Here is a 25,492-nt window from a genome sequence, read left to right as displayed (position 1 = left end):
CCCAACGCTAACCCAGGGCGCTCAATGGTACGTTATAATATACCATTTTTTTGTTAGTGCTGAGAAGTACGCGTATGGCGGGTATATACTAGAACCAGGGGTTTATCCCATTAAACTTCAGGAGTACATCCCATTTTTAGTCTATAGTCGAAATTACTCCAAATTTAGACATATAACTCAGCATACGTAGACGCACAATCTGACGAATTTACAGCGCAGCAGACTATGTGGTTCAGGAGCTTAGGGTTTGGTGTTCTTGGTTAGGGTTACGCGTCTGGGGGGTCAGGAGGTCGCGAGGCTCGGCACCCCGCCGCGCGCGCGCCGCCGGAGTAAGCACCGAGAGAGCGATCAACAGCGCGTGTATATAAGAAGCCGAGTAGAACAGGTAGGCGTCGATATTTCAACATGTCTAAACCTAGCATCGAGTGCCAGTATTTCGAGCATGTGCCTGAGCACAGCGTAGCGGCATGCAGAGAGTGCAGATATGCAGTATGGCCAGATCAGATTGAGGGCCATCTACAGAAGCAGCATAAGGTTAGTTACAAGGAGGCTGAGGCAGTTGGACAGCAGGTTCGCAGCTGGGCTGGGTTAGTCCAGTACCCTAGTGAGCTCGAGGTGCCGACTGGTGCTCCAAAGCCTGTGCGGCAATTGCCAGTGTATACAGACGGGATGTTATGCCAATTTGACTCCAGCTGCTGCTATTATGTAGCAAGAAGTAAGGAGGCTATACGAAAGCATTGGCGTAAGGACCATCAAGGATGGTCAGCAGGGAAGAAGCGAGGGCGGCCAAGTCGAACCAGGCAGAAGAGCGTGCAGGCACATATGGATAAGGGGTACCGGCTGGTCCATTGCCAGCGATTATTCAGCAGCCGGCATGGATCGCAGTACTTTGAGGTCCAGGCACCCAGCCAGGATGGAGAAGGCCCCGAAATCGTGCCCGTAGACGGGGCAGCAGCATGGGCGCGAGTGGGCGAGCAGATGGCCAAGGCGTGGGCAGACATCGAGAAGCGGGCGCAGACGACGATCCAGGAGGGCGAGCGCGACGAGGTGAACCCATGGCTGGAGCGGACGCAGTGGTTGCCGTACCTAGTGGGCATGGAGAGGCCGGATTTGTTAGCGTGCATCGAGGAGCCCGTGGCAGAGCCAGATGCCAGGCAGGAGCAGCAGGCCGAGCCGGTGGAAGCAGCGATTTGGGCAGCCATGGATGGATTGGCGCGGTTCAGCCAGGCATCCATTATTGACCGGATTGGCGTGTTTATACGGTTGGAGGCAATTCGCACAGAGATGCACCAAACCCGGTTCCAGCCGTTACAGCCGTATATGGACAAGAACGCCATTGTCAAGCACACACGACCGTGGCAGCAGATGTTAATGTTTTTTGCACGCACACAGAAAGAGCACGGGTGGAAGAGCCCCAAGTATCGGTTTACGCGCCGGCAGCGAGAGGCATGGGAGGTGTTAATCGAACAGGCAAAGCGGAGCATAGAGGGAGACGAAGAAGATGAAGCCGAGGATATGGACGAAGAGAGAGAAGAGCTGGACGAGGAGATGATGGACGACATAGACGAGGCGATAGAGGTAGCTGAGGAAGAGCCAGGTCAGGGAGAAGGCCCCGAGCCTAAGAAGTTGTCTAAGATACAGAAAGCGTGTTTGGAGTTTTGCATTGCATTACTTAACCACCGCATCACCCGTAGAGAGTATGACAGCCCGCTAGACTCCGCAACAATCAATTCAATCCGGTCACTCTCCTAGACCCACTTACCTATCTAGGTAGGGCTTAAACTCCTATAGGTAACTACTAGGCTTAAAGCGGTAATCAATCAATCCAATCTGAACCTTCTAGGACCCACTTAATTGATTGTTGCGGACTGTGCAGCCCGCTGGTGTGCGCGTTGGCGGTGCTGGGCGTCAAGGAGGACGGATGGAAGGGGCCGGAGCAGTACCCGCCGATATTATCGGCGGTGATCAAGATCGCTCGGTTTATGGTCGTGCAGAAGGGACTAGAAATGTCAGGGCCCGAGGAGGATAGCGGCGATGAGACAGACGACGACTTAGATGACAGCGCGTACGAGAGCGGGCCAAGCCAGCGACGGCGTCCCAAGGGGTGTTTGCAGTTAGTGCAGAAGATGATGGACCGGTTCATGGTGCGCGGCAGCCATAGCCCCATGCAGTGGATGTTGGATTTGCGGACGTATGGATTGAAGATCCATTACAACACTACAACCCGCGGGCATGTAGAGTGGACGAACGGCGACGAGCTGCTGTACAAAGAGCTGCATTTTAGCATGGCGCAGTTCCGCGGCATGGTACATGGGCTGGCTAGCGAGAGCCGGCGATTATTAACAGAGGAGTTAATGTTTAGCAGCAAGGCAGCGCCGGTGCCGGCAGTGCCATGGGAGAGCATACGTGACAACCCAACCGACGAGCGGCCAGGATGGAACTTTTTGAAGGATCATCGCACAAACATGCCCGTCAACGGCGAGAGGTGGTTATTTGAGCGGGTAGGCGAGAGCGCCAGCATCCGGAGTCGGTTCATGAAGCCCGGGACGCAGTCAGGGGTAGACCGACAGGCAATAGAGCGATACATGGACCGGGTGGTAGAATTTCGCGAGAAGCTGGCGGTGTTAATGCATATAACGGGTGGGCAGCCAGCGCGAGGGCCAGAGCTACTGAGCGTACGGCATAGCAACACAGTGCAAGGGGGCATCGCAATATATTCATCGAGGACGGCATGGTGGTGTTTGTGACACGGTACCACAAGGGATACAAAGTCAGCGGCGACGTCAAGATTATCCATCGATATTTGCCGCGCGAGGTGGGCGAGCTGGTAGTGTGGTATATGTGGCTGGTGTTGCCGTTCCAGCAGCGGCTCGAGGCGTTGGTGTGGGAGAAGGAGGCAGTTTCGTCGCATATGTGGCCAGCAGACCCCAGCGGCCGCAAGTGGACGACCGATCGGCTGCGGGAGGCGTTGAAGCGCGAGAGCCGGATCGCGATGGGCCAGGAGTGGACGTTTGCCGGGTACCGGGAGATGGCGATTGGCATCAGCCGGCGGTTTTTGCGTGGATCGACAGCGTTCCAGGCAGATGAGGGCGAGGAGAATAAGGAGTGGGCTGAGGAGCAGGCAGGAGATTCGATTGCCGACGAGCAGGCGGGCCATACGTCGCACGTGGCGGGACTGGTATACGCGCGAGGGATCATGGAGCAGTCAGGGGCCGTGGCGGATAGGCGGCAGCAGTTCCGGGCATCGAGCACGGATTGGCATAGATTTTTGGGCTTCCAGGCAGGCTTGGACGACCAGAGAAGAAGCAGCAAGCGGAAGAGAGCGCCGTTTGAGAGCGAGGCAGACGAGGCAAGGGTGGATCGGTGGCAGCGGCTGAGGAAGATGGACGCGAGAGCGCAGCTGAAGCGCATGATGGGCGAGGAGGCCAAGTTCCGGGGGGTGCAGGAGGCAGCGATCAAAGCCATCACAGCAGGCGAGAGTCCCGTAGTAGCGGTGATGCCGACGGGGGCAGGCAAGAGCTTGTTGTTCATGTTGCCGGCGTGGGCAGAGCAGGGCGGCACGACGGTGGTGGTAGTGCCGTTGATCGCGTTGCGTGGCGACATGGCACAGCGGTGCAAGAAGCTAGGGATATCGTGCGTAGAGTGGCAGAGTCGGCGTCCGCCAGACGCAGCAGCGGTGGTGTTAGTGACGCCCGAGTCGGCAGTTGGAGAGGAATTTGCAACGTTTTTAAACCGGCTACGAGCGACGCGGCAGCTAGATCGGATTATTATCGACGAGTGCCATATCGTGTTAAACCGGCAGTACACGTTCCGCAAGCAGATGCAGCAGCTAGGTAAGCTAGTGGCTGTAGAGACGCAGATGGTCATGTTAACAGCAACGTTGCCACCCAGCGAGGAGGACGAGTTATTCCGGCGAATGCATTTTGAGCGTGGGCAGGTAAGAATGTTTAGGGCACCAACAGCACGGAGCAACATAGCGTACCGGGTGGTAAGGGTAGAGAAGGAGAGGAAGAGACAGGAGGTAGAGGCAACGGTGTTGGCGATGGTACAGCAGAAGGTCCGAAAGTATAAGAGCGGCAAGATTGTAGTGTACGGCAACTCAGTGCCAAAGGTCAAGGGGTTAGCCGAGAAGCTCAAGTGCCATGCGTATCATCACCACGCGGTTGGCAAGGCAAGCATGTTGGAGGAGTTCATGGGCGGCAAGCAGCGGGTGATTGTGGCAACCAGCGCGTTGGGCATGGGAGTGGACGTGCCCGATATCCGGTGCATTGTCCACATGGATTGGCCGTTTAGCGTGTTGGATTACGCGCAGGAGAGCGGGCGAGCCGGGCGAGACGGGGAGCGGAGCGAGGCCATCATGATGGTGCAGGACGGCGAGCAGCGAGCGGCGGATGACAAGCAGGGGGAGGCGGAGCAGCGGTTGGTGCGAGCATACGTCGAAGGCATAGACGAGGCGGCGACATGTAGACGGGTAATGTTGGACGGGTATTTAGACAGGCGCGAGGCCGAGCGAGCTCGGTGCGAGGAGGGAGAGGAGAGGTGTGACGTATGCATGAGAGCCGACGGGGAGGAGATGGAGGAGGAGGAGATGGAGGAGGAGATGGAGGAGGAGATGGAGGAGGAGATGGAGGAGGAGATGGAAGAGATGGAGGAGGTGGAGGAGGTGGAGGAGGTGGAGGAGATGGAGGTGGTGGAGGTGGCCGAGGGCGGCAGCAGCAACGAAGAAGAGGCGGAGACATTGGAGAGGGAGCAAGAAGAGGCGCGGCAGGCGTTTAATCAGCAGCAACGAGAGCAAGGCGGCCCGCGACAGAGATTGATACAGCAGCGGCAGCAGGAGTTCGCCGACGTCGAGTGGCTGCGTAGGCAGCTGGCGCAATGGATAAACCGGTGTGGGTTATGCGAGGCGGTAGGGCAAGGATCGAGCGCACACGACGTACGGCAATGTTGGCGACAGGAGAGCCAGCGGATCAAGGAGTCGATTAAGAGGATGGAAGAGACAATTAAGTTTGAGCGTTATTCGGGCTGTTTTTGGTGTGGAGTGCCGCAGGAGATATGCAATCGGTGGGAAAGGAATAGTTTTGGGCGATATCAGAGAGTCCAAGACGGGGATTGCCAGTATAGAGGGGTATTAATAGGCGGGTTATTAAGTATAGCATTAGGGCGGAGCGAGGTAGGAAACCGATGGACGGCGCGGTTAGAGGAGTTCGGGGTTAGTAATTCAGGAGCAGGGCCGACGTTGTTTGAGTTTTTAGGAAAAAAGCGATTGTTAGAGACGGTTGAGAGCAATAACTTAGCAGGAGAGTTTTGTTGGATTACAAGATTAATAGGCGAGTAGAGGAAATATAGAGAGTTGTAACGTTGACGAGGGTAGCTCCAACAGCTCGAGTAGGTCGGATAGTGTAAGCAGCGATAAAGGCAAGAGCAGCAAGATCAGCGAGAGCGTAGGCAGGGTTAGCAGCAAGAGAGATAGCAGCAACAGTGACGATAGTAGCAGCAGTAAGAGTAGCGACGAAGGCGAGGGCAGCGAGAGCAGTGATCAAGGCGAGAGCAGCGAGAGTAGTGACGAAGGCGAGGGTAGTAAAGATATTAGAGGTAGCGAAAGCAGCGGCAACAGCGAGAGCAATGAGAGCAACGACAAAGACGAGGGCAGAGAAGGTAACGAGAGCGGCGAGAGCAGTAAGAGCGCAGGCAGCGTTGGTAGCGAGAGCAATAGCTGCAACAGTGGCGATAGTGGCGATAGCGAGGGCAGCGACGACGGCGAGGATGGCGAGGATGGCGAGGATGGCGAGGACAGCGAGGGCAACTTGATGGCAGGTAGCGAAAGCAGTAATAGCAGCTTGAGCAGGGAGGAAAAGCGAGGGTCGTGACGACGGCGAGAGTAGCTCCGATAGCGAGAGCAGCAAGAGCGAGAGCAGCAAGAGCGGCAAGAGCAACGAGAGCGAGGCAGGCGAGGCAGGCGAGAGCAACGAGATGGCAAGTAGCGAGAGCGAGGCAGGCGAGGCAGGCGAGAGCAACGAGATGGCAAGTAGCGAGAGCGTAGGGAGCGAGAGAGGCGAGAGAAATAAGAGCAGCGACATGATAGGTACCGTTGGCAGCGAGAGCATCGAGAGCCGCGCATATAGCGAGAGTAACGAGAACAGAGCGAGTAGCGAGAGCAGCGACGACGGTAAGGACAGCGAGAGCAGGAGCCGCAGCGGCGAAAGGAGTTGTAGAAGCCGTAGCAGCGGTAGGAAGTGAGAAGCAGCGAGAGTAGCGCGAGCAGTGGGGGACAGCAGGGACAGCGAGAGCAGTAGGGAAAGCAAGAGCAGGGGCAGAAGTAGTTATAGCGGCCGCAGGCGTAGTAGGAGCGGTGGGGAGTGAGGAGCAGAAGCGAGGATATCGATAGCAGCGAGAGCAGCGAGGACGGCGGGGATAGTAGGGATAGCGGGATCAGCTGTGAGAGAAGCGAGGATAGCGAGAGTAGGAAAGCAGGAGCCGCAGGCGCGATAGAAGTAAGAGTAGCAAGAGCAGTAAGAGCAGGATGTGTAGCCGCGAGGATAGAGGCAATTAAGGTAATTAAGGTGATTGCGATGATTGCGAGGACAGTAAGAGCAACAAGGGCAGCGCAAGAAAGGGGCGAACGGCAAGGGAATTAACTATTAAGTTAATTGTAGCGATTGCAAGGACAGCGGGAACAGCGAGGATAGTAAGGGCAGTAAGGGTAGAAAGGACAGCGGAAGCAGCGAGGACAACGAGGACAGCGAGGATTGTAAGGACAGCGGAAGCAGCGAGGACAACGAGGACAGCGAGGATTGTAAGGACAGCGGAAGCAGCGAGGACAACGAGGACAGCGAGGATTGTAAGGACAGCGGAAGCAGCGAGGATAATGAGGACAGCGAGGATAGTAAGAACAGCGAGGATAGTAAGAACAGCGAGGATAGTAAGGACAGTAAGAGTAGCGAGGATAGCGAAAGTAGGAGAGTAGCAGTAGCAATAGCAGTAGCCGGAGGTGTATATAAGCTGTAAGAGGTAAGAGGTAGAAGTAAGGATATTATAAGCAGCAAGGATAGCAGGGGCAGAAGCGGCAACAGGTGCAGGGGTAGTAGGAGTAGTAATAAGAATATTAAGAGCAGTGCAAGTTACAAGGACAAGGGACAAAGTAAGGACAGTAGAGATAGTAAGAGTATCAGGAGCAGCGAGAACAGAAGCCGTAGGATTGATAGCGAAGATATTAAGAGCAGCAAGGAAAGCGAAAGTAGCGAGGGTAGTAAGAGCAGCGACAAGAGGAGCGGTAGCGGCCACCGAAACCGCAGTTACCGCAGGTGGAGGAGGCGTAGGAGGTAAGGGGCAGAAGAGAGCAGTAGAGACAGCGGGAACAGCGGGGAAAGCGAGAGCAGCAAGAAGGACGGGGATAGTAGAGATAGAGGAAGTGGCGAGAGCAGAAGCAGTAATAGGGAGGATTGCGGAATGCGGAGGAGTAAGAGCGGTAGGAGTAAGAGTAGCAAGAGCAGGACGTAGAAGTAAGAGCCGTAGGAGCAGGAGCAGTAAGAATAGCAGGAGTAGCAAGGGTAGGAGCTTTAAAGGCGGCAGCAACGAGGGTGTTACAAGCAGCGAAAATAATAGGAGCAGGGAGAGTGGTCGCAGTAAGGATAGCGATAGAAGCGAGGTTGGCGACAGCAGGGACAGTAGTAGTAGCAAGAATAGCGAGAGTAGCGAGAGCAATAGCAGTGAGAGCTAGAGCATTAAGAGTAGCAGCAATAAGAGCAGTAACCGTAGGAGTAGGCGCATTAAGAGTAAAAGCTGCAGGAGTAAGAGCAGTAAGGGCGGAAATAGTAGGAGCGTAATTAGCGAGAGCAGAAGCAGCGAGGACAGCAGGAGCAGCTGGAATGGCGAGAGCAGCAAGGACGGAGTGGATAGCAAGAATAGGAAGCGTAGGGGCCGCAGTGGCGATATTTGTAGAAGCGGCAGTAAACACAGGTGTAGTAGTAGCCGTAGGAGTAATAACGAGCATGTTAAAAGCAGCAAGGACGGCAGGAACAGCGGGAGTTGCAATAGTAGAACCCGTAACCGTAATTGAATAGACAGTAAGAGTGATAGTCGCGATAGAAGGAAAAGTTACAAGAATAGCAGCCGTAGCCGTGGTAGAAGCAAGAGTAATTATAATAGAGGCAAAGATAGTAACAGTAGTAAGAGTAATAAGCACAGTAAGGGTATAGTAAGAGCAAAAGTTTAAAGAAGAGTTATTTATGTTAAAAATAAGTATGCAGGTATAAAGCAAAGAAAAGAAAGATTCGAAAAGAGAGAGTATAAAGTTGGTGAGATTCATAATCGATAGATGAGGTAGGTAAAACAGGTATAGTTTGTAGTATATATTAGATAGTGTTTAAGAAAGAAATCAAGCATAGAATTAAGTAGGATTTAAGGATTAGGATTGTAGTAGAAGACAGAGCAAGTTATTAGGAATACATTAATAAGAAGATAGAAGAAAAGATTAAGTTTATATAAAAGTAGAGTCATAAGAAGAAGATATAAATAAAAAAGATATAAGAGATTATGTTTCAATAATATTAAAAAGAGATGTTAGAAAAGAAAGAAGAATAAAAGAAACCCGATATAATTTAAGAGGAGTATAGTAAAGGGAATAGAAGATAGGTAGAAGAAGAAAGAGAGAGAAAGATAAGGAAGTTTATAGAGAAGGACATAAGAAGCAAAAGATAAAGAGAAAGAAGGAGAAGTAAAGAAAATAGAAAGAGAAGTAAAGAAAAATATAGAGCAAGTAAAGAGAGAGTAGCAAGAACAGCAGTAGTAATAAGGATAAGGATAGAGTTAAGGTACAGTACAATAATGCATAGTGGGTATTTAAGCAACAGTAGTAAGACGAGGCAGGCCGTGTTGGACGTGCATACAGTAGGTAGAGTTTAAGTTTACCGACGCAGAATAGTGATAGAGGTATATAGGGTAGTAGATAATGCGATGCGGTATATAGACGGCGGTAGGCGAAGGACAGAGCCGACACAATATACAACAGTATTAGAGAACTAAGAGGTAGTAGGCAAAGGAGATAGTTGAAGAAGTATTTAGGTTGTGTTTAGTATAGCGAATGGTATAACGTGTGTATACAAGCAATAAGAAGATAATAGATACGGAGGAGATTAGACAGCAGATATAAAAGATTGTTAGTTTCGAGGGTATTTATAGCAAGGTTGTTAGGATTAGTATAGGGAAGCAAGAATAGAGTAGCATAGGGATAGATAGGAGGTTAGTAGAACAGAGAGTTAAAGTAAATTTAATAGAGGGATTCGTAAGACAGTTTTAGAGCAAGTAGGGGTTAGGGTGTACAGAAACGAATAGGTTAATAAGAGAGTTTTATTAGAGTCAGCCGTTTATAATAGAGGAGAACAATAAACAACAGAGGTTATTGCAGAGAAGGGTATAGGCCGAGGTAAAGGGAAGAAGAGAGAAGATATAGTGGCAATAGGAAAAGTTTCCGAGTTAGGGTATTTAGTAGATGTTATATAGATTAAGTGATAAAAGCGAGTAAATTAGATTAAAAATAAGGAGAGATAGAAATAGATGAAGAGGAAAGGAAAGAAGAGAGAGGAACAGAAGAGAGAGAGGGAAGGATGGATGTGGTGGAGAGGAGAGATGAGGAGGGGCAGGGAGGGTTGGAGCAGCAGGAGCAGGAGCAGGAGCGACAAGGCGGGTGGCGGAGGTGAATACAGCAGCGGCAACAGGAGTTTAGGGAGGTAGAGTAGTGAGGTAGGGAATTAGGATGGTAGGGGAATGGATAGGGAATATGCAAAGGGGCGGATAATGGGCGAAGCGAGGAAAATATAGGGAGATGTTGGTGAGGGGAGGGGGGAAGTGTAAAAGAAGCGATTACGATTGTTTTAGAGCCGATTCAGTTTAAGGGTTATTAGGGGCGTTTTTGGTGGGAGGTAGAGTAGGAAAGGAATTGTTATTATTATTATTATTATATTTCCATTAGAGTCCTGTATCAGTCGGTGACTATGTAGGACTTTGGCTAAGCCGTTCTATGTATGATGGTCGTTGTGGAGTTTCTATGGGTCTTGTACAATTTGGGTGGTGTTTTGCGTACTCCAATTTCAGAGCTTGTAACGGGCTGAGCCCTAAGTCACATGACTAGGCTGCGAGCCTAGTCGCTTCCCCGGCAACGAGAGGGCCGTGCGCCAACCCAAACAAAGCGGGCTCGCCGCTCGCGTCTTACCTTCTTTCTTCATCTTGACTGTAAATAGCATCTGGACTAGGTAGCTGGAATACAGTCCCTACAGACCGTTCACATACAGTCAAGATCAAGAAGAACACGCAGAACACGCAGAACACGCAGAACACGCAGAACACGCAGAACACGCAGAACACGCAGAACACGCAGAACACGCAGAACACGCAGAACACGCAGAACACGCAGAACACGCAGCAACCAAGGCACCGTTATAATGAGCTCCCCCGGGGATACTAACATGACGACGAACGATTCGAACCAGCTGTTACAGTCGCTACTACAGAGACTTGAAGACATGAGCACTAGGATGGAGAGGCTGGAAGCATCATCGCACGAGCCACCTCAAACGCCTGGTCACAATACAGACGCCACCACTGATCCGACGCCAACCTCCGAGACTTCGAACACATCTGTGCCTATAATCCCAAAGCCGCGGCACAGCTTACCCCACCCGCCTACGTTTGGTGGAAACAAATCACAATGGCGAGGATGGAAGCTAGAGATGGAGGGCAAGATCGAAGAAGACGCGCAAGCTATTGGAAGCCTAAAAGCTCAGCTACGCTACGTCTACATGCGTCTTGATGGGGCAGCGAAAACCAACGTTACAACATACTACGAGATACAAGTTAAAGAAGAATCGCCAAACCCTTTCAAGCTGCTTGACCGCCTTGAACTCCTCTACGGCGAACGAAATCGGAAGGAGAAAGCCATTCAGAACCTCTACTCTATACGCCAGAAGGACGACGAGACGTTTATTTCCTTCTATCCACGGTTTGAGAAAGAGATGGCCAACGCTGACGCAGAAAGCTGGCCTGAGCATACGAAGATATCCTACTTACGAAATGCATTAAGTGGTAGGATAAAGGATAGGCTTGTTGGTACATCAGGGACAGAAACAAGCACATACGCAAGGTTCGCTCAGAAGTGTGTAGATCTTAGCAACGACATGGAGTTGTTCGGCCAATGGACGAAAACAACCCGTCGTTACGGTAGCCGAACTGCTGAAAATGCACCAACCTATGAACCACCAGCAAAATCGAATAATGCCACTCTCACAGCAGCTTCCCCTGAAGACATGATGGAATGGGAACCTACGCAGCCTACAACTACCCAAGTGAACGCTGTCGGCCTCCGCGGCAAGACCAACATGAATGGATATCCATCTAGGCGTCCTGAGGACCGAGAACTTATTGGAAAACGAGCAAAATGGGTCAACCAAGAGGAAATCGATGCTCGACGCCAGGAACGACGCTGTCTTCGATGCGGCCGCAACAATTGCCGAATAGCTACATGCCCGTTGGCAGCCGCTCTACGACCAACTCACGTTAGCGTCAAGACAGCAAAGAGTACTGTGGTCACCAAGGCAGCTGTAGAGGAGGAAGATCCAGAAGACTCCGAAGCAGAGCAATAGGAACACGCGGCAGCTCAGAAAGAATGGAAGGAGACTGGAAAGCAAAAGATGGATAGCGATCCCTTTGTAGTGGACGTTAGACTTAATGGAACTGACTTTGTCACTGGACTTGTTGACTCAGGTTGCCTTTGCTATTCCGCCATCAATGAACAACTCTTTCGATCTCTGAGACTGCCATCAATCAAGATAGCCCCGCGTCAGCTGGAGGAAGCAGCTGGGAAGAACGCAGAACCAAGTACTGTCCTAGATACAGTTACTTACGCCTCGATAGACATAGACGGCCACCAGCAGAAACGCGTCTTCTTCTACGTTGTACCTGGCCTGACTTACGACGTGATTCTGGGAAAGCCCTGGTTAGAGGATGCCGACGTCACAATTTCGGCCAAACAAGGCTGCCTGGATATCGGCGCATCAAACATCCGCGCATGGAACCACAAGAAAGCGTCATACAAGCCACCACCAATGAAGGCTACTCAGGTGATGGCTTCCGCATTCATGGCGGAGGTGAGAAGAAGCCGTAGGAAGAACAAAGGAGACGGTATTGCGCTCGACACTGGACTGTTCGCTGTTTCCATCGCCGACATTGAGAAAGCTTTGAAACCGCGCAAACGATCCGATCCGAAGACGAAGCTCCCACCCCAGTACCACCAATGGCTGAAGGCTTTCGACCATTTCCTAGCTGAGAAACTTCCCCCGCATCGTAAAGGCGTTGATCTCCACATTGAGATTGAAAAGGATCAAGACGGAAACGAGAAGACCATTCCATGGGGTCCGCTCTACGGCATGAGCCGAGAAGAGTTACTAGTGCTTAGGAAAACTCTCACCGAGCTGTTAGACAAGGATTTTATCCGCGCTAGTAACTCTCCCGCAGCCGCACCCGTCCTAATGGTTAAAAAGCCAGGAGGGGGCATCCGATTTTGCGTTGACTACCGAGGCTTGAACAACATCACCAGGAAGGACCGTTACCCTCTGCCTCTATTCACAGAAACACTGAGAAATGTGGCCAAAGCTAAATGGTTCACAAAACTTGACGTTATCGCAGCCTTCCACAAGATCCGTGTGGCCAAAGGAGAGGAATGGAAGACAGCTTTCCGAACAAGATACGGCCTATTCGAATGGCGGGTTGCTCCCTTCGGACTAACAGGAGCACCAGCCGCATTTCAACGCTACGTAAATAGTGTTCTGCAGGATTACCTTGACGACTTTGTTTCAGCCTACGTTGACGACATCTTGATCTACTCGTCAGGATCGCTTCAGGATCACAGAGAGAAGGTTGGAAAGGTTCTTCAACGCCTCATAGACGCTGGACTGCAGATTGATATCGACAAGTGCGAGTTCGAGACTAAACGAGTTAAATACCTCGGGTACATTGTGGAAGCAGAAGTGGGTATTCGAGTTGACCCTGAAAAGATTATCGCAATCCGCGAATGGGCTACACCAACGTCAGTTAAGGCTATCCGAGCATTTATTGGTTTTGCCAACTTCTACCGAGTTTTTATACCGAACTTCTCGGACATTGCTGAACCGCTCATCAACCTAACTAAGAAAGAGATGGTTTTTCATTGGGACGAGGCTTGCAATCAAGCATTTGAAACGATTAAGGAACTTCTCATTACAGCACCAATACTCGGCCATTTTGATCCAGAGAAGGACACCTTAGTAGAAGCCGACTCCTCAGGACATGCAACTGGCGGCCTATTGCTGCAGAAGGACAAGAACAACAACTGGCAACCCGTTGCTTACTACTCAAAGAAGCACTCACCAACAGAGGCCAATTATCCAATTCATGACAAGGAGCTTCTAGCTATTGTTCGTTGCTTAGAAGCATGGGCTCCTGAACTACGTATGGTTAGGAAGTTTACAGTTCTGACGGACCACAAGAACCTCCAATACTTCTACCGCGAACGACAGCTGTCTGAAAGACAAGTACGTTGGTCAGAGTTTCTCTCACGATTCGACTTCTCCCTGGAATGGAAACCTGGAAAGACTATGGGAAAACCCGACGCCCTATCACGACGAGAACAAGACCTACCCGCCAACTATGACGATGAACGAATACGGTCTCGATTTATCCGTCTCTTCCAGAGCAAGCACTTGCGGAGTGTTCAAATCCAGTCTCTATCGTCTGAGGAGATTGACTTCACAAAAGAGATACGCATGTTTGAGGACCAGGAGATGCAGAATCTGTGGCACCGAAGCCGCCAAGAAGATAAGCTTTATCAGGAGCTTACTACACTAGTAGCAAATAAGGAGAGGAACCTCCCTACTAAGCTTCAGAAGGAGAAGTTAGTGAGTATAGCAGAATGCACCCTAGACGAGAGAGGCTTGTTACGATTTCGAGACCGGACATGGATCCCTCACTGCGAACCACTCCGCACGCGAATCATTCAAAATATTCACGACTCGCATATTACTGGCCACCCCGGACGAGATCTTACCTACTCAATCTTATCAAGGCAGTTCTTCTGGTCAGGTGCAGCAAGCGACGTGCGACGCTTTGTCCGTAACTGCGAGATTTGCGGAAGGAATACGATATGGAGAGAAACAAAGAAGGGCCTCCTTAAACCATTACCGATCCCAGAACGTATATGGGGAGAACTTTCAATCGATTTCATTACCGACTTGCCGCCATCTGGACGGGATAACGCAACGAACTGTATGGTGGTCACTGATCGGCTGACAAAGGGAATTGAACTAGAAGGTATGCACGATATCTCGGCACAAGCCGTAGCACAACGACTTTTCGAACGGCATTATCCTATTCACGGTATTCCAACGGCAATTACGAGCGATAGAGGACCACAATTCGTTAGCGATCTTTGGAAGCATTTCTGTAAGCTCCTTAGCGTTGAGCAACGCCTGTCGACTGCCTACCATCCGCAAACCGATGGTGCAACAGAACGAATGAATCAAGAGATTGAAAAGATGATTCGAATCTGGGCCACGTACACGCAAGAAAACTGGCTGGCACTTTTACCTGTCGTTATGGGAGCAATCAACAACCGCGAGGCCTCATCCACTGGCCTAAGCCCCTTCTATTTCATGCACGGATATCACAATGAACCTATTCAGCTAGTAGAGGATCGAACTATTCAGGACCGACCAAAGAAAGATGGCGAAGCACTAGCAGAAGGCTTCCTCAAAAGACTCCAAGATGCAACAGAGTGGGCCCAAGCCGCGATCGCGATGACACAAGAGAAACAGCAGCATCAGGCTAATAAGACAAGAACAGCAGCGCCCCAATACAAGGAGGGAGACTGGGTGTTTCTAAACCTTAGAAACGTGAAGACAACACGACCTTCCAAGAAGCTAGACTGGTTGCATGGAAAGTATAAAGTCTTGAAGCAGGTCAACTCCCACTCTTATAAGCTTGACGTTCCGGGAAAAATCCATCCTGTCTTTCACGTAGACCTGCTTCGCTACGCGCCTGACGACTCTTTCCCATCGCAGAAAGTTGGAGACACTCAGCCAGGGCCTATACTTATAGATGGAGACGAGTTATGGCTGGTTGAGCGTATTCTGGGCGAACGGACAATAGGGCAAGGAGGGAAAGGAATCAAGGAGGCATATGTGAAGTGGGTGGACTATACTGAACCGACATGGGAACCAGTGAGCAACGTACTAAAGACTGACGCTTGGAAGAAATGGAAAAAACTACACGCTAAAGGGAAAGGAGGGGGGTAATGTAACGGGCTGAGCCCTAAGTCACATGACTAGGCTGCGAGCCTAGTCGCTTCCCCGGCAACGAGAGGGCCGTGCGCCAACCCAAACAAAGCGGGCTCGCCGCTCGCGTCTTACCTTCTTTCTTCATCTTGACTGTAAATAGCATCTGGACTAGGTAGCTGGAATACAGTCCCTACAGACCGTTCACAGAGCTAGTCTTCCATTGGCGCGGGTGCTAAAGAGCAGTGTGGTGAATAGAAAGAGATGTAGCAGCGGGCTCTTTTAGATAAGGAAATATTGTTTTTGTAGTTTTATACAGTGTCTGTCTGTTCGGTGGTTTGCCCAAGGTGCCATTTTCTCGTGCCAATCCTAGTACTTGCAATAAAGGCTAGAGTAGCTTTGATGCCTGTCTTTGTTTGGAGGAGGAGTGGGAGGGTGATGGGTCTGTGTGGTATTGCTTCTTTGAGTGTATTTCGATGTGTTTTGTACTGTTTGCAATCTAGAAGTAGATGCTGTGGTGTTTGTGGTTTGTAGCATATACATAGATTGCAGTCTCTCTTGTTGAATCTCTTAAGGTAGGAGTTGAAGTATCCATGTCCTAGCTTGAGTGAGTAGAACGCGCTCGAGATTTCTCTTGGTGTTCCCTTCGGGACTTTGATTGTTGTATGTGTGTTGAGCTTGAAGATCCTTGAGTAGGAGCTTCTGTTTTTGGTGGGCCTGTCGGTATACCTCTTGTACTCCATCAGTTGTTCTGTTTTTTGTATTTTGTTGATTTCTGTGCCTAAGTAGGCTAGGCTCGCTGTGGTCGATGTTGTTGGTCTCTCTTTAGCTGCTTCCTTTGCTAGCGTGTCGGCTTTTTCGTTGCCCTTGACGTCGTTATGTCCTGGGGCCCACTGCAGGTGGATCGATGCTTTCTTTGTCGTTATTCTCTTTGCAGCTCTGATGCATCTTAGTAGCCACTGTTGTCCCGGGTTGTCCGATAGGTTGTTAAGCCTATGGATTGCTGCTTGGTTGTCTGCGTATACGTAGATCTCTTGGCCTTCTTGTGCCACTGTAGCCGCGTGTTCAAATGCCTGTGCTATCCCCTCTAGTTCACCGTTGTAGACTAGTTGGGAGCATCCAATGTTTGTCTTTTGAGAAAAGGTTTCTTCGTGGGTGGAGCTGTACGCTACTACACCTACGCCGATCCCTATTCCCTTGTCGTGTTGTGAGGCATCTGAGTAGATTGCGGTGAAGTTATCTCCGCTCCTTGATAGGATATAATCCGTGTGTGCAATTGCCTCTTCCTCTTTGCTCTTTTTTGATACAGTAACCTTGTAGTTAAGACTTTCCCATGGTCTGAACCTATATGGGATTATCTTTTCTACGCTATTGTTGTCTCTCTCTGGGATTGACTTAACAATAGTGTATAGTTGTCTATGCTGGTTTGGCTTTTTGTAGCTAGCTTTGTCTGTATTTGTGATCCTTGTAATTGCTTTCTGGATTGGGTGGTTGCTGGATAGCTGGTGTGCTCTAGACGCATACTTTCGGTTGTTGGTGTTGAGTCTAATTGCAGGTGACGTAAGTCCGGATTCAATGCTTGTTGGTAGGGATGGTGACGTTCTAAACACTCCAATTATCTTTCTACACGCCAGGTTGTGCAGTGATTGTAGGAGGCTAGTGGCGTAGCTTTGGTTCTTCCAGTATATTTGTGATCCGTAGTCTGCAACGCTTGTGACGCATGCTAGGTATAGTTGTCGTACTGCTTTTGGGGAGAGTCCTCTTTCGATGTTGGCTAGTCTCCCTAGTCTATAGAATGCTTTCCTTGCTTGGCTTACGCGTGTAGCAATATGTTCCTTGAAGGACAGTCTATTGTCTATGTGGATACCTAGCCATTTGATTGTGTCTTTCGGTTCTACAATGGTGTTGTCTGGAAGCTGTAGGCTTCTCTCTTTTCTCTCTTTCTTGGCGGTAAAGTGGATGAGCTCTGTCTTAGCTATATCGAACATAATCGCTAAGTTTTTCCCTCGGTGAGATAGTAGGCGGACTTGCTGTTCTAGTATTTTGACATTTTTCTTTAGCGATGTTGAGGATGTCGATAGAGATAGGTCGTCAATATAGGATAGGTTGAAGCTTTGTAGTCCTGGGAAGAGGTCTCTGGTGTAGATAAGAAAGAAGATTGGAGACACTGGGCTGCCTTGAGGTATCCCAGCTATTATCTCGGAGAATTCTTGTGTCTTATTGTCGAAGGAGAGTCTTAGCGATCTGTTTGAGAAGAAGGATTTTGTCCAAGCGATAAGACTAATTGGAAGGCCTAGCTTCTTAAGCGTTCGCAGGAATTGATTGTGTGAGACGTGGTCAAATGCTCCCTTTACGTCTAGGAAGATAGTTGATGTTATTTGGCCTTTCTGTTTCTGGTGCTGAATTTGGTCGATGAGTAGCATAGCTGCATCTATTGCAGATTTCTTGAGTCTACCCCAATTTGGGTTGGGTGTAGTAGCTCTGTGATTTCTGCTAGATTGCTCAGCCTACTTGCGGTGATCCTCTCGTTAATCTTTCCTAAACAGCTTAATAGAGTGATAACTCTGTAGGCTTTTGGGATTGAATAGTCTGGTTTTGATGCCTTTTTAAGAACAGCTCCTGTAGCTTGTTTCCAGCATTTTGGGTGGTATCCATAGTTGAATAGGAGTGAGAAAGCTCTAAACATTGTTTGCGGTTGAGCTTTGTACGCGGCTGTGATTATGTCTTGTGTTATTGCATCTGGTCCTGGGGTGCTACTTTTGACTTGACTTGAGCATGCTCGTTCTAGTTCAGTCGTGGATAGTGCTGGCCAATCCCATCTCTTTTCCTGGTAGTTGGTGAATGTGGGCGCTTCGGTTATGGGCGGTGGTGGGAATAGCGTGTTGCGGAACGCTTGGCATTTCTTGTCGAATGATGTTTCTCCTTGTATAGGTGGAATTCTTTCGACTTTGTTATCCTTTGTATATGCCATGGCTTTGTAGATTGACTGCGGGTCTTCCTTCTCTAGGAATTCATTCCAGTGTTTCCTTTTAGCGTCTTTGATTGCCTTGTTGTAGGTGTTTCGTGCACGTAGGAAGTCTCTTTTCTCTAGGTAGGCGTCGTGTATCGCAGTAGTTTCGAGCTTTTCTTTAAAAATCCTTCTATAGTGGGAAGTGTCTTGTCGTAGCTTTGTCAGCTCTTTGTTCCACCAAGCTTTTGGTTTTGGACCAAGTCTAGTGATAGGGATAGCTTTGTTTGCTGCAGTTTGGATTGCTTGAGTTATTGCTTTACCAATCTCTTCTAGCTGTTGCTCTAGCTCTGTATTGTTGCCGAGGAGGAGGTCCATTAAGTCTGCCTTTCTTGGATCACTGATCTGGTCCATATCTTGCAAGGTTTGACTGTTTTGGATTGCCGTTTCTAGTTCTTTGTTGAAGGTGTCCCAGTTAGCCTTTGCAGTATTAAATCTGGGTTGGTTTGTCGGGTTTTCTACAAGGTCTGCGTTTGTTTGGATGGAGAATAGGAGGCCGTAGTGATCTGATCCAGTTTCAGGTATAGTCTGCCAGTCCGTAGCTTTGCTAGCCAAGTCTGGAGTGACAAGTGAGAGGTCTAGGACTGTTTCTCTAGATAGGTGTGGTCTGAAGAATGTGCCTACTCCTGGTGTGTTTAGGAGCTCTAGATCTTGTTCTTCAATCCAGTCAATAAATGGCTGTGCTCCTTGGCTCGTCGTTGGGCATAGCGGGTCCCACAATGGATGGTGCTCGTTGCTATCTAGTACTAAAATAGAACTTGGCGGAAGCTTAGTGTTAAGTATAGCTCTGGGCAGTGTTTTTTCCCCTTCGGCGTTTGTTTGGTTGTATACGTTAAATAGGTTAAATTGGAAATTAGAACCTTTTATTGTAATAGCCATTGCGTCTGGGTCTATTTTGAAGTCGTTTTGGGTGAATGTCTCTGCTTCTAGTGTTCTAGATATATAAAATAGAACCCTAGGGCGGACGGGTAGGTTTGTTACTGGTAAGATCTGGATAAACGCAGTGTGATTTATGGATCTTGCTGTTGCGTAGTTGTCGTTGGTAGTTAGCCATGGCTCTTGAATTGCAATTATATCAGCTTTAAGTTCAACTGCAAGTTGCAGTGTAGACTCAGTCGCTGTAATGCTCTTGTTGAGATTGACTTGGAGGATCCTAATGTTGTTCAACATTAAAATCCTGCGGGGATGCTCTTTGTTACTGCTTGGTAGAGTTCGCACTCTTTGCTGTTTGCAAAGTGGGGCTCTTTGCAGTTACTACAGTGGGGGAGTGTATGGTTGCAGGGTTTTCCTTTTGTATTACACACTGAGCATTTGTGTGTTGTAGTTGCATGTTCTTCTCCGCACAAATTGCATGCTGGTTGGTTTCGGCATCTAGTGGCTGGGTGGCCAAATTGTTGGCAGTTTAGGCATTGGGTAGATGCTGCTATAGGCTTAAACTTTTCGGTGAAGAGAGTTTGTCCAAGGATTGTAATTCTACCACCAAGTCTGGCTGCGTCTTCGGCTGTTTTGAATGCTATTACAATAGAGCTGTTCTTCTTGTTTTGCCATTCTCTTGATATCCAGTATGGGTTGCCAGTAATTTGTAGTCCGTTGTTGTATGCTGGGATTTCTGTGTGGAGTATCTCTAGTGTCTCTGCTCCCTCCCATTCTGTTGGCACATTATGTACTACTACTTTCGTCCATGATTCTAGTAGTTGTACATTCTTTAGCTCAAACTTTTGATGCCATATATGCTTGTGTTGGACTAGGTATTCTCCTGAGTAGGTTGGAGTGGTTGTTAGAATAATATTGTTCTTTCTACTTGTTGTTACTTCCTTCACTACTGGGTCTTTGATGCCGCCCTTTGTGAACTCTTCGTTGATTAGGTCTCTAATCTGGAGTGGTGTGTGAGACGTAGGCTGGGTAAGCGTAAGGACTGCTTGGTAGTAGCTTGCTGGCTTTTTGTTTGTCTTCTTTTTTGTAGACACTGTAGTCCATGTGTTTCCGTTGTTCTGGGCGGCTACGCTAGCGTATGATGTCTTGTTTTGTTGGGTGTTTTGGGTGTTTTGGGTGTTTTGGATGTTCTGGGTGTTCTGGTTGTTTGGTTTTTCTTGGTTGTTTGGGTTTTGTGGTCCAGTTGCGGCATTAACAGCTTTCTTTAGTGTCTTTGTAGCTTGTTGGGAGGCGCTTGTAAGCGTTGCAGTCTGGTACGCAAGCTGTGCTGTAAACTTCTCAGTCATTTGCTGCGTAACCCTGCCTAGTTCCGTAAAGTCTCTAAAGACGTCCAGTAGTTGTAGTAGTTTGTTTTGGGATAGATGGGATTCGGCCATAGTAGATGCTTGTAGAATTAGGTCCCTTGCCCAGAAGATTGCTTGGGTTGAGTCCTTTGCTCTTGGTTTCTTTTCTTGGCTGTTCTGGAATGGGTTTCTCTCTCTTGTAGTTATCTCTGGGGAGAATGCCGCTGGTCTTTTATTTAGTGGTGGCTGAATAATTAACCTTGGTGTTTCTTGGGTGGTCTGCTCGATGGGTGTTGTTGGGTTGTCTTGGTGCCTTTCGTCGGTCTCCATTTCGTCGTCCAGTGTGCTTGAGGTCCGGAGGTCTTCTGGTAGCTGGACTACGATAGTGTCGCTATCTGGGGCCATTTTAGCCTCTCTGTTGTCTTGTTGTTGTTGTTTCTTGGCTTGGTCTGTGCGTTTGCTTCTGAAAGTTCGGACGCGTCGCGTTTGGGGTACTAGACTCCTTGTATCTCCACAACCACGCGGCTGCACGGCTTGGGAGTAGTCGGAATCTATTTCTTTCGATGGATATAGTTGGTTTCTGATGGAGTTTCACGTGTTCGGAAAAAACTCGAAGTTGTGTGTGAAAGGAATTGTTAGGGGCGGTATTAGAAGGTAAGAGATGCAAATTAACAGTATAAAGGAGTATTCACGGGGGGGTTTATTAGGGCAGCGTTTAGGTAGAGGGAGGTAGGAAAGCGTTAGGGGGGCGGGGTTAAAGGGGAGAAGAGGATTTATAGTAGATAAGACAGGGTTAGGGGTATAGAAGGAAGAAAGGGTTAGGGTTACAGAATAAAGAGAGGGATAGGTAAGAAATGAATAGAAGAATAAAAATATTCATAAGGAGATAAAGGAGGATTAGATTACAGGCAAAATAAGGTAGAAGAGCAATTCGTTAGGTAGTATGTAGAGGGGAAAGAGTGGGTAATAAGATATAGAAGGCGAGTATTAGAAAAGTATTTGGAGGGGCAAGGAGGCGAAGAGAGATATAAAGAAGAGGAGGAGAGATTTTTAGTGTGTAGACAAGCGGACAAGGAGATAGACAGCAGCAAAGAGCAGTAATAAAGAGGAGATATAGTAGAGAGGAGGGTAGAGCAGTAGGAGCAGGAGCGACAAGGCGGGTAGTAGAGTTTAATACGGCAGTGATAACAGGAGTTTAGGCAGGTAGAGTAGTAAGACAGGCAATTAGGATAGTAGGGGAATAGATAGGGAATATGCGAAGGGCGGGTGATAAGCAAAGCGAGGACAAAATAGGGAGATGTTAGTGACGGGGAGGAGAAATACAAAAGAAGCAGTTAAGATTGTGTTAGAGTAGATTTGTATAAGGGTTATTCGTTATGTATTTAGTAGGGAGTTAGGCAGGAGAAATGTAAGGGTAGGAGAGGAATTGTTCGGGCAGTATTGGATAGTACGAGACGCAAATTGATAGTGTAACAGAGTATTAATAGGGGGGTTAATAGAGGAAGAGGTAGGGTAGAGGGAGGTAAGAGAGTAGTGGAGGGCGCGGTTAAAGGGGTTAGGGGTAGAGAGAGGAAGGGTCAGGGAGAGGAAGGGTCAGGGAGGGTAGAGAGGATCAGGGAGGGTAGAGAGGATCAGGGAGGGTAGAGAGGATCAGGGAGGGTAGAAGAGGGTTAGGTATTATAGTATAAGAAGATAACTAGAGAAAGTAAGTAAAAAGAGTTAAGAATAATAAAGTGGATAGTAAATAATATATAGGGGGTTTTAGAGAGGAGGAAATATAAGAGAGTTTACTAGAAAATAAGAAAGAGGGGTTTCAGAGTAGGCAGAAGCGTAAAGCAAGAGCATAGGGCAGAGGAAAAGAGGAAAAGAGGTAGAGTTTAAAGAAGGCCGCCGGTTGCGGTAAGGAAGATGCAAAGGCGAGAGTAGTAGAAGAGAATATAAGAGAGGATTATATGTTAGGGGTAAATAGGTAAGAGGGGGCGGGGATTTAGGGCGCAAAAGGAGGGTAGAGAAAGAAAATACAAGAGAGGTAGAGGTAAAGGGTTAGAAAGAGAGTTAGAATAGAATTTTTATAAGATAAGGTAGGTTTAGAGGACGCAGAGTTGTAGAGCGAAGTAGAGGGTAGGGTGTAAGAGTAGAGAGTAAGGAGTTAAAAGAAGTTAGATAGGGCGTATAAGTAGTAACACCCCGTTTTTAGGGTTAAGAAGTATTTAGGAGGAGAAAGGGAGAAGTAGGAAAAGAAGAGGGAGAGTAAGAGTAAGCCGTAAGGTGTCACAAAGAGGGTAGAGTAAGAGTAGAGGAGAGAGTAGAGGGGTGGTGGGTGGACCCGTAAGGTGTTACAAAAAGGGTGGAGTAAGAGTAGTTATTGTAGGATTAATTAGGTTATAGGAACGCAGGCGGTGGAGTGAGTTCCGGGGGCGCAGTACAGCAAGTCAGACGGGGCAGATAGGACAGACAAGGAGGCGAAACAAGTAGTAAGGGGGAAGAGGAGGTTTCACAAGTAGGTAGGGCGAAGAGAGGGTTTCATAGGTAAGTAGGATATAAAGAGAAAGGGAGTGTTAGGAAGAGATAAGTAAGGTATTATAAAGAAGAGGAGTATGTGTTATAAGGGTAGATAGTAGCGTGTAAAGAGTAGAGTAAAGAGTAGAGTAAAGAGTAGAGTAAAGAGTAGATAGTAGAGAGTGTAGGAAGTTAAGAAGGAGTAGAAGTGGTAAAGGAAGAGAGGGAGTAGGTAATAAAAACGGTAAGAGAGAGTAAAACGCAGAAGGAAAAGTAAAGAAAGTAGGTAAGTAAAGAGAAGTAGTAGGTAGTAGAAGAAGAGAAGTAGAGAAATAAAGAAAGGTTACAGGGTTAGGGAGAGTAAGAAGGGTAAGGGAGTAGGGATAATAGAAGAGGATAGAAGAGATAGTAAAAGAGAAAAAAAGAGAAGAGATATAAGAAGAGAGAAAGAGTGAAGAAGAGAGAGATGATAGTTAATATAATATAGAAAAGTAAGAAAATAGATATAAGAGAATAGAATAGTAATAAAGAGTAAGAGTAAGAGCAGAAGTAAAGGAAAGGAAGAGAGAGAAAAAGGAAAATGAGAAGTAGAAGTGAAGAAGAAAGAGAGCAAGAAAGAGAGCAAGAGTAAAGAAAAGGGTAAGAGTAGAAGTAGAAGTAGTGAAAGCGGTAAGAGAGAGTAAAGTAGGTAGTAGTAGAAGAAAGAAGTATAGAAAGGAAGTAAAGAGGAGTAGTAGGTAGTAGAAAAAGAGAAGTAGAGTGAGTAAAGAAAGTCGGAGAAGAAAGAGAAAAAGGGTGAGAAGAGGTAATGAGTAAGGAGTAGGAAGAGAAAGGTTAGAGAGTAGAGTTAAAAGTAAAAATTCGAAAGGGTTAGTAGAAGGAGAGAAAAAGGAAGGAGTAGGGAGTGAGGTAAGTAGGAGAGAAAGAGGTAGAAAGAAGAGGAAATAGGGAAAGTAAAGTAGATCAAGAGAGAGGAAAGGGAAGTTAGAGGAGTAAAAGAAGTTGAGAGAGGAAAAGAGGGGAGGTGTAGTAGTAGAGGGAGAGGGTAAGGGAGAGATTGAGGGTAAGGGAGAGATTGAGGGTAAGGGAGAGATTGAGGGTAAGGGAGAGAGTGAGGGTAAGGGATTTTAGGGAGGAGGAAATACAAGAGAGTTTAATAGAAAGCAAGAAAGAGGGGATTGAGAGTAGGCGGAAGGGCGAAGGGAGAGGGTAGGGCAGAGGAAAAGAGGTTAAGTTTCAAGAAGCCGGCCGTTGCGGTAATAATAATACAAAAGCGAGAGTAGTAGAAAAGAATATAAGAGAATATTATATTTTAGAGGTAGATAGATAAGAGAGGGCGCGGAGTTGTAGACGCAAAATAATAGTAGAGAAAGAAAATACAAGAGAGATAGAGGTAAAGGCAAAGAAAGAGAGTAAGAAGAGGAGTTTTATCAAGGTAAGATAGATTAAGGGGCGCAGAGGGTAAATTGTAAGAGTAGAGAGTAGAGAAAGAAGAGAGAGAGAGTAAGAGTAAGCTGTAAGGTATCACAAAAAGGGTAGAGGAGAGGGTAGAGTAGAGAGAAGAAGTTTAACAAGTATAAGATAAAAGAAAGAAGAAATATAAAAGTAGAGAGAAGTAAAGAAGAAGAAGAGAATCGAAGAAGTATAGGAGGATAGAAAGAAAAGAAGGAGGTAAACGAGAAGAGAAAATAAATAAGAAGAGTATAAAAGAAGATAGTTAGAAATTAAGACGAAGTAGATAAGGAAAGAGGTATATTAGAAGAAGAAAGGATAAAGAGAAAAGAGAGGAAAGAAAAGTAGATTATTAAAAGAGAAAGAAGAAGGTAAGAGTAGAAGTAAGCGTAAAAGTAAGAGGAAAGAGAAAGAGAGTAAGAGTACGAGTAGGAGTAAAGGTAGTAATAATAGTATTAGTGAGTGTAAGAGTAAAGGGAATAATAAGAATAAGAGTAACGGTGATAAGGAGGGAGAAATAGAAGAGAAAAATAAAAAAAGTATTATAAAGCGGTAAGAAAAGAAGAAGAAAATAAAGACAAAGGGAGAAATGTAAAAAGTAGAAAGAAGAGAAAAGAGAGTTAGAAAGTAGAAAGTAAGAATAGAAAAGTAGTGATTAGAGAGTAAGGAGAAGGAGTAGAAGTGCAGTATGTATAAAGAATAAATTAAGGAGAAGATAGTAGAGAAAAAGATTAGAGGAAAGAAAGGTAAAAGAGAAAAAGGTAGAAAGAGGAAAGTAGAGTAAAGAAGATAAAGAAGAGTAAGAAAGGGACAGTAGAGAAAAGAATAGGAAGAGGTAATAGGTAGAAAGTAGAAAGAAGATAATAGTAGAAAAGAAAAGAGAGAAATAGGTAGAAGAGTAGAGAGAAGAAGTTTAATAAGTAGAAGATAAAAGGGAGAAGAAATATAAGAGTAGGGGAGAGTAAAAAAGAACAGAGTTAAGGAAGAGGAAATAAGAAGAGTGTGATGGTTTTGGGCCGTTG

At 47.6% G+C, this 25,492-nt stretch overlaps 6 protein-coding genes across 6 annotated transcripts; 3 read left to right on the top strand and 3 right to left on the bottom strand.

Moving 5' to 3' along the window:
• Nucleotides 1–405: 405 nt before the first annotated feature.
• Nucleotides 406–4,448, top strand: PtrM4_087780 (RecQ, Superfamily II DNA helicase; the record flags this gene model as incomplete). Its single annotated transcript, XM_066106805.1, is given in 4 exon segments — nucleotides 406–1,697; nucleotides 1,877–2,675; nucleotides 2,726–4,423; nucleotides 4,443–4,448. The coding sequence occupies 4 exon segments, from the start codon at nucleotides 406–408 to the stop codon at nucleotides 4,446–4,448; spliced, it is 3,795 nt and encodes a 1,264-aa protein (XP_065962473.1).
• An 864-nt stretch (nucleotides 4,449–5,312) lies between these two features.
• On the bottom strand, nucleotides 5,313–6,077 carry PtrM4_087770 (uncharacterized protein; the record flags this gene model as incomplete). Its single annotated transcript, XM_066106804.1, has 1 exon — nucleotides 5,313–6,077. One exon carries the CDS (start codon nucleotides 6,075–6,077, stop codon nucleotides 5,313–5,315), a length of 765 nt encoding a protein of 254 aa, XP_065962472.1.
• A 478-nt stretch (nucleotides 6,078–6,555) lies between these two features.
• PtrM4_087760 (ComEC, membrane metal-binding protein) lies at nucleotides 6,556–7,990 on the bottom strand (the record flags this gene model as incomplete). Its single annotated transcript, XM_066106803.1, has 2 exons — nucleotides 6,556–7,554; nucleotides 7,664–7,990. 2 exons carry the CDS (start codon nucleotides 7,988–7,990, stop codon nucleotides 6,556–6,558), a joined length of 1,326 nt encoding a protein of 441 aa, XP_065962471.1.
• A 2,446-nt stretch (nucleotides 7,991–10,436) lies between these two features.
• PtrM4_087750 (Retrotrans-gag domain containing protein) lies at nucleotides 10,437–11,633 on the top strand (the record flags this gene model as incomplete). The annotated part of the gene is made up of 1 exon (XM_066106802.1): nucleotides 10,437–11,633. One exon carries the CDS (start codon nucleotides 10,437–10,439, stop codon nucleotides 11,631–11,633), a length of 1,197 nt encoding a protein of 398 aa, XP_065962470.1.
• Nucleotides 11,634–11,681: 48 nt separating this feature from the next.
• Nucleotides 11,682–15,317, top strand: PtrM4_087740 (uncharacterized protein; the record flags this gene model as incomplete). The annotated part of the gene is made up of 1 exon (XM_066106801.1): nucleotides 11,682–15,317. One exon carries the CDS (start codon nucleotides 11,682–11,684, stop codon nucleotides 15,315–15,317), a length of 3,636 nt encoding a protein of 1,211 aa, XP_065962469.1.
• Nucleotides 15,318–15,607: 290 nt separating this feature from the next.
• On the bottom strand, nucleotides 15,608–20,924 carry PtrM4_087730 (uncharacterized protein; the record flags this gene model as incomplete). The annotated part of the gene is made up of 4 exons (XM_066106800.1): nucleotides 15,608–17,695; nucleotides 17,752–19,456; nucleotides 19,648–20,294; nucleotides 20,433–20,924. The coding sequence occupies 4 exons, from the start codon at nucleotides 20,922–20,924 to the stop codon at nucleotides 15,608–15,610; spliced, it is 4,932 nt and encodes a 1,643-aa protein (XP_065962468.1).
• Nucleotides 20,925–25,492: the final 4,568 nt, after the last annotated feature.

The sequence above is a fragment of the Pyrenophora tritici-repentis genome, chromosome 4, assembly GCF_003171515.1.
Source record: "Pyrenophora tritici-repentis strain M4 chromosome 4, whole genome shotgun sequence".
Lineage (NCBI taxonomy): Eukaryota > Fungi > Ascomycota > Dothideomycetes > Pleosporales > Pleosporaceae > Pyrenophora > Pyrenophora tritici-repentis.
The sequence above is the reverse complement of the archived record's forward strand: the minus strand, read 5'-3'. Positions and strand labels throughout refer to the sequence as shown.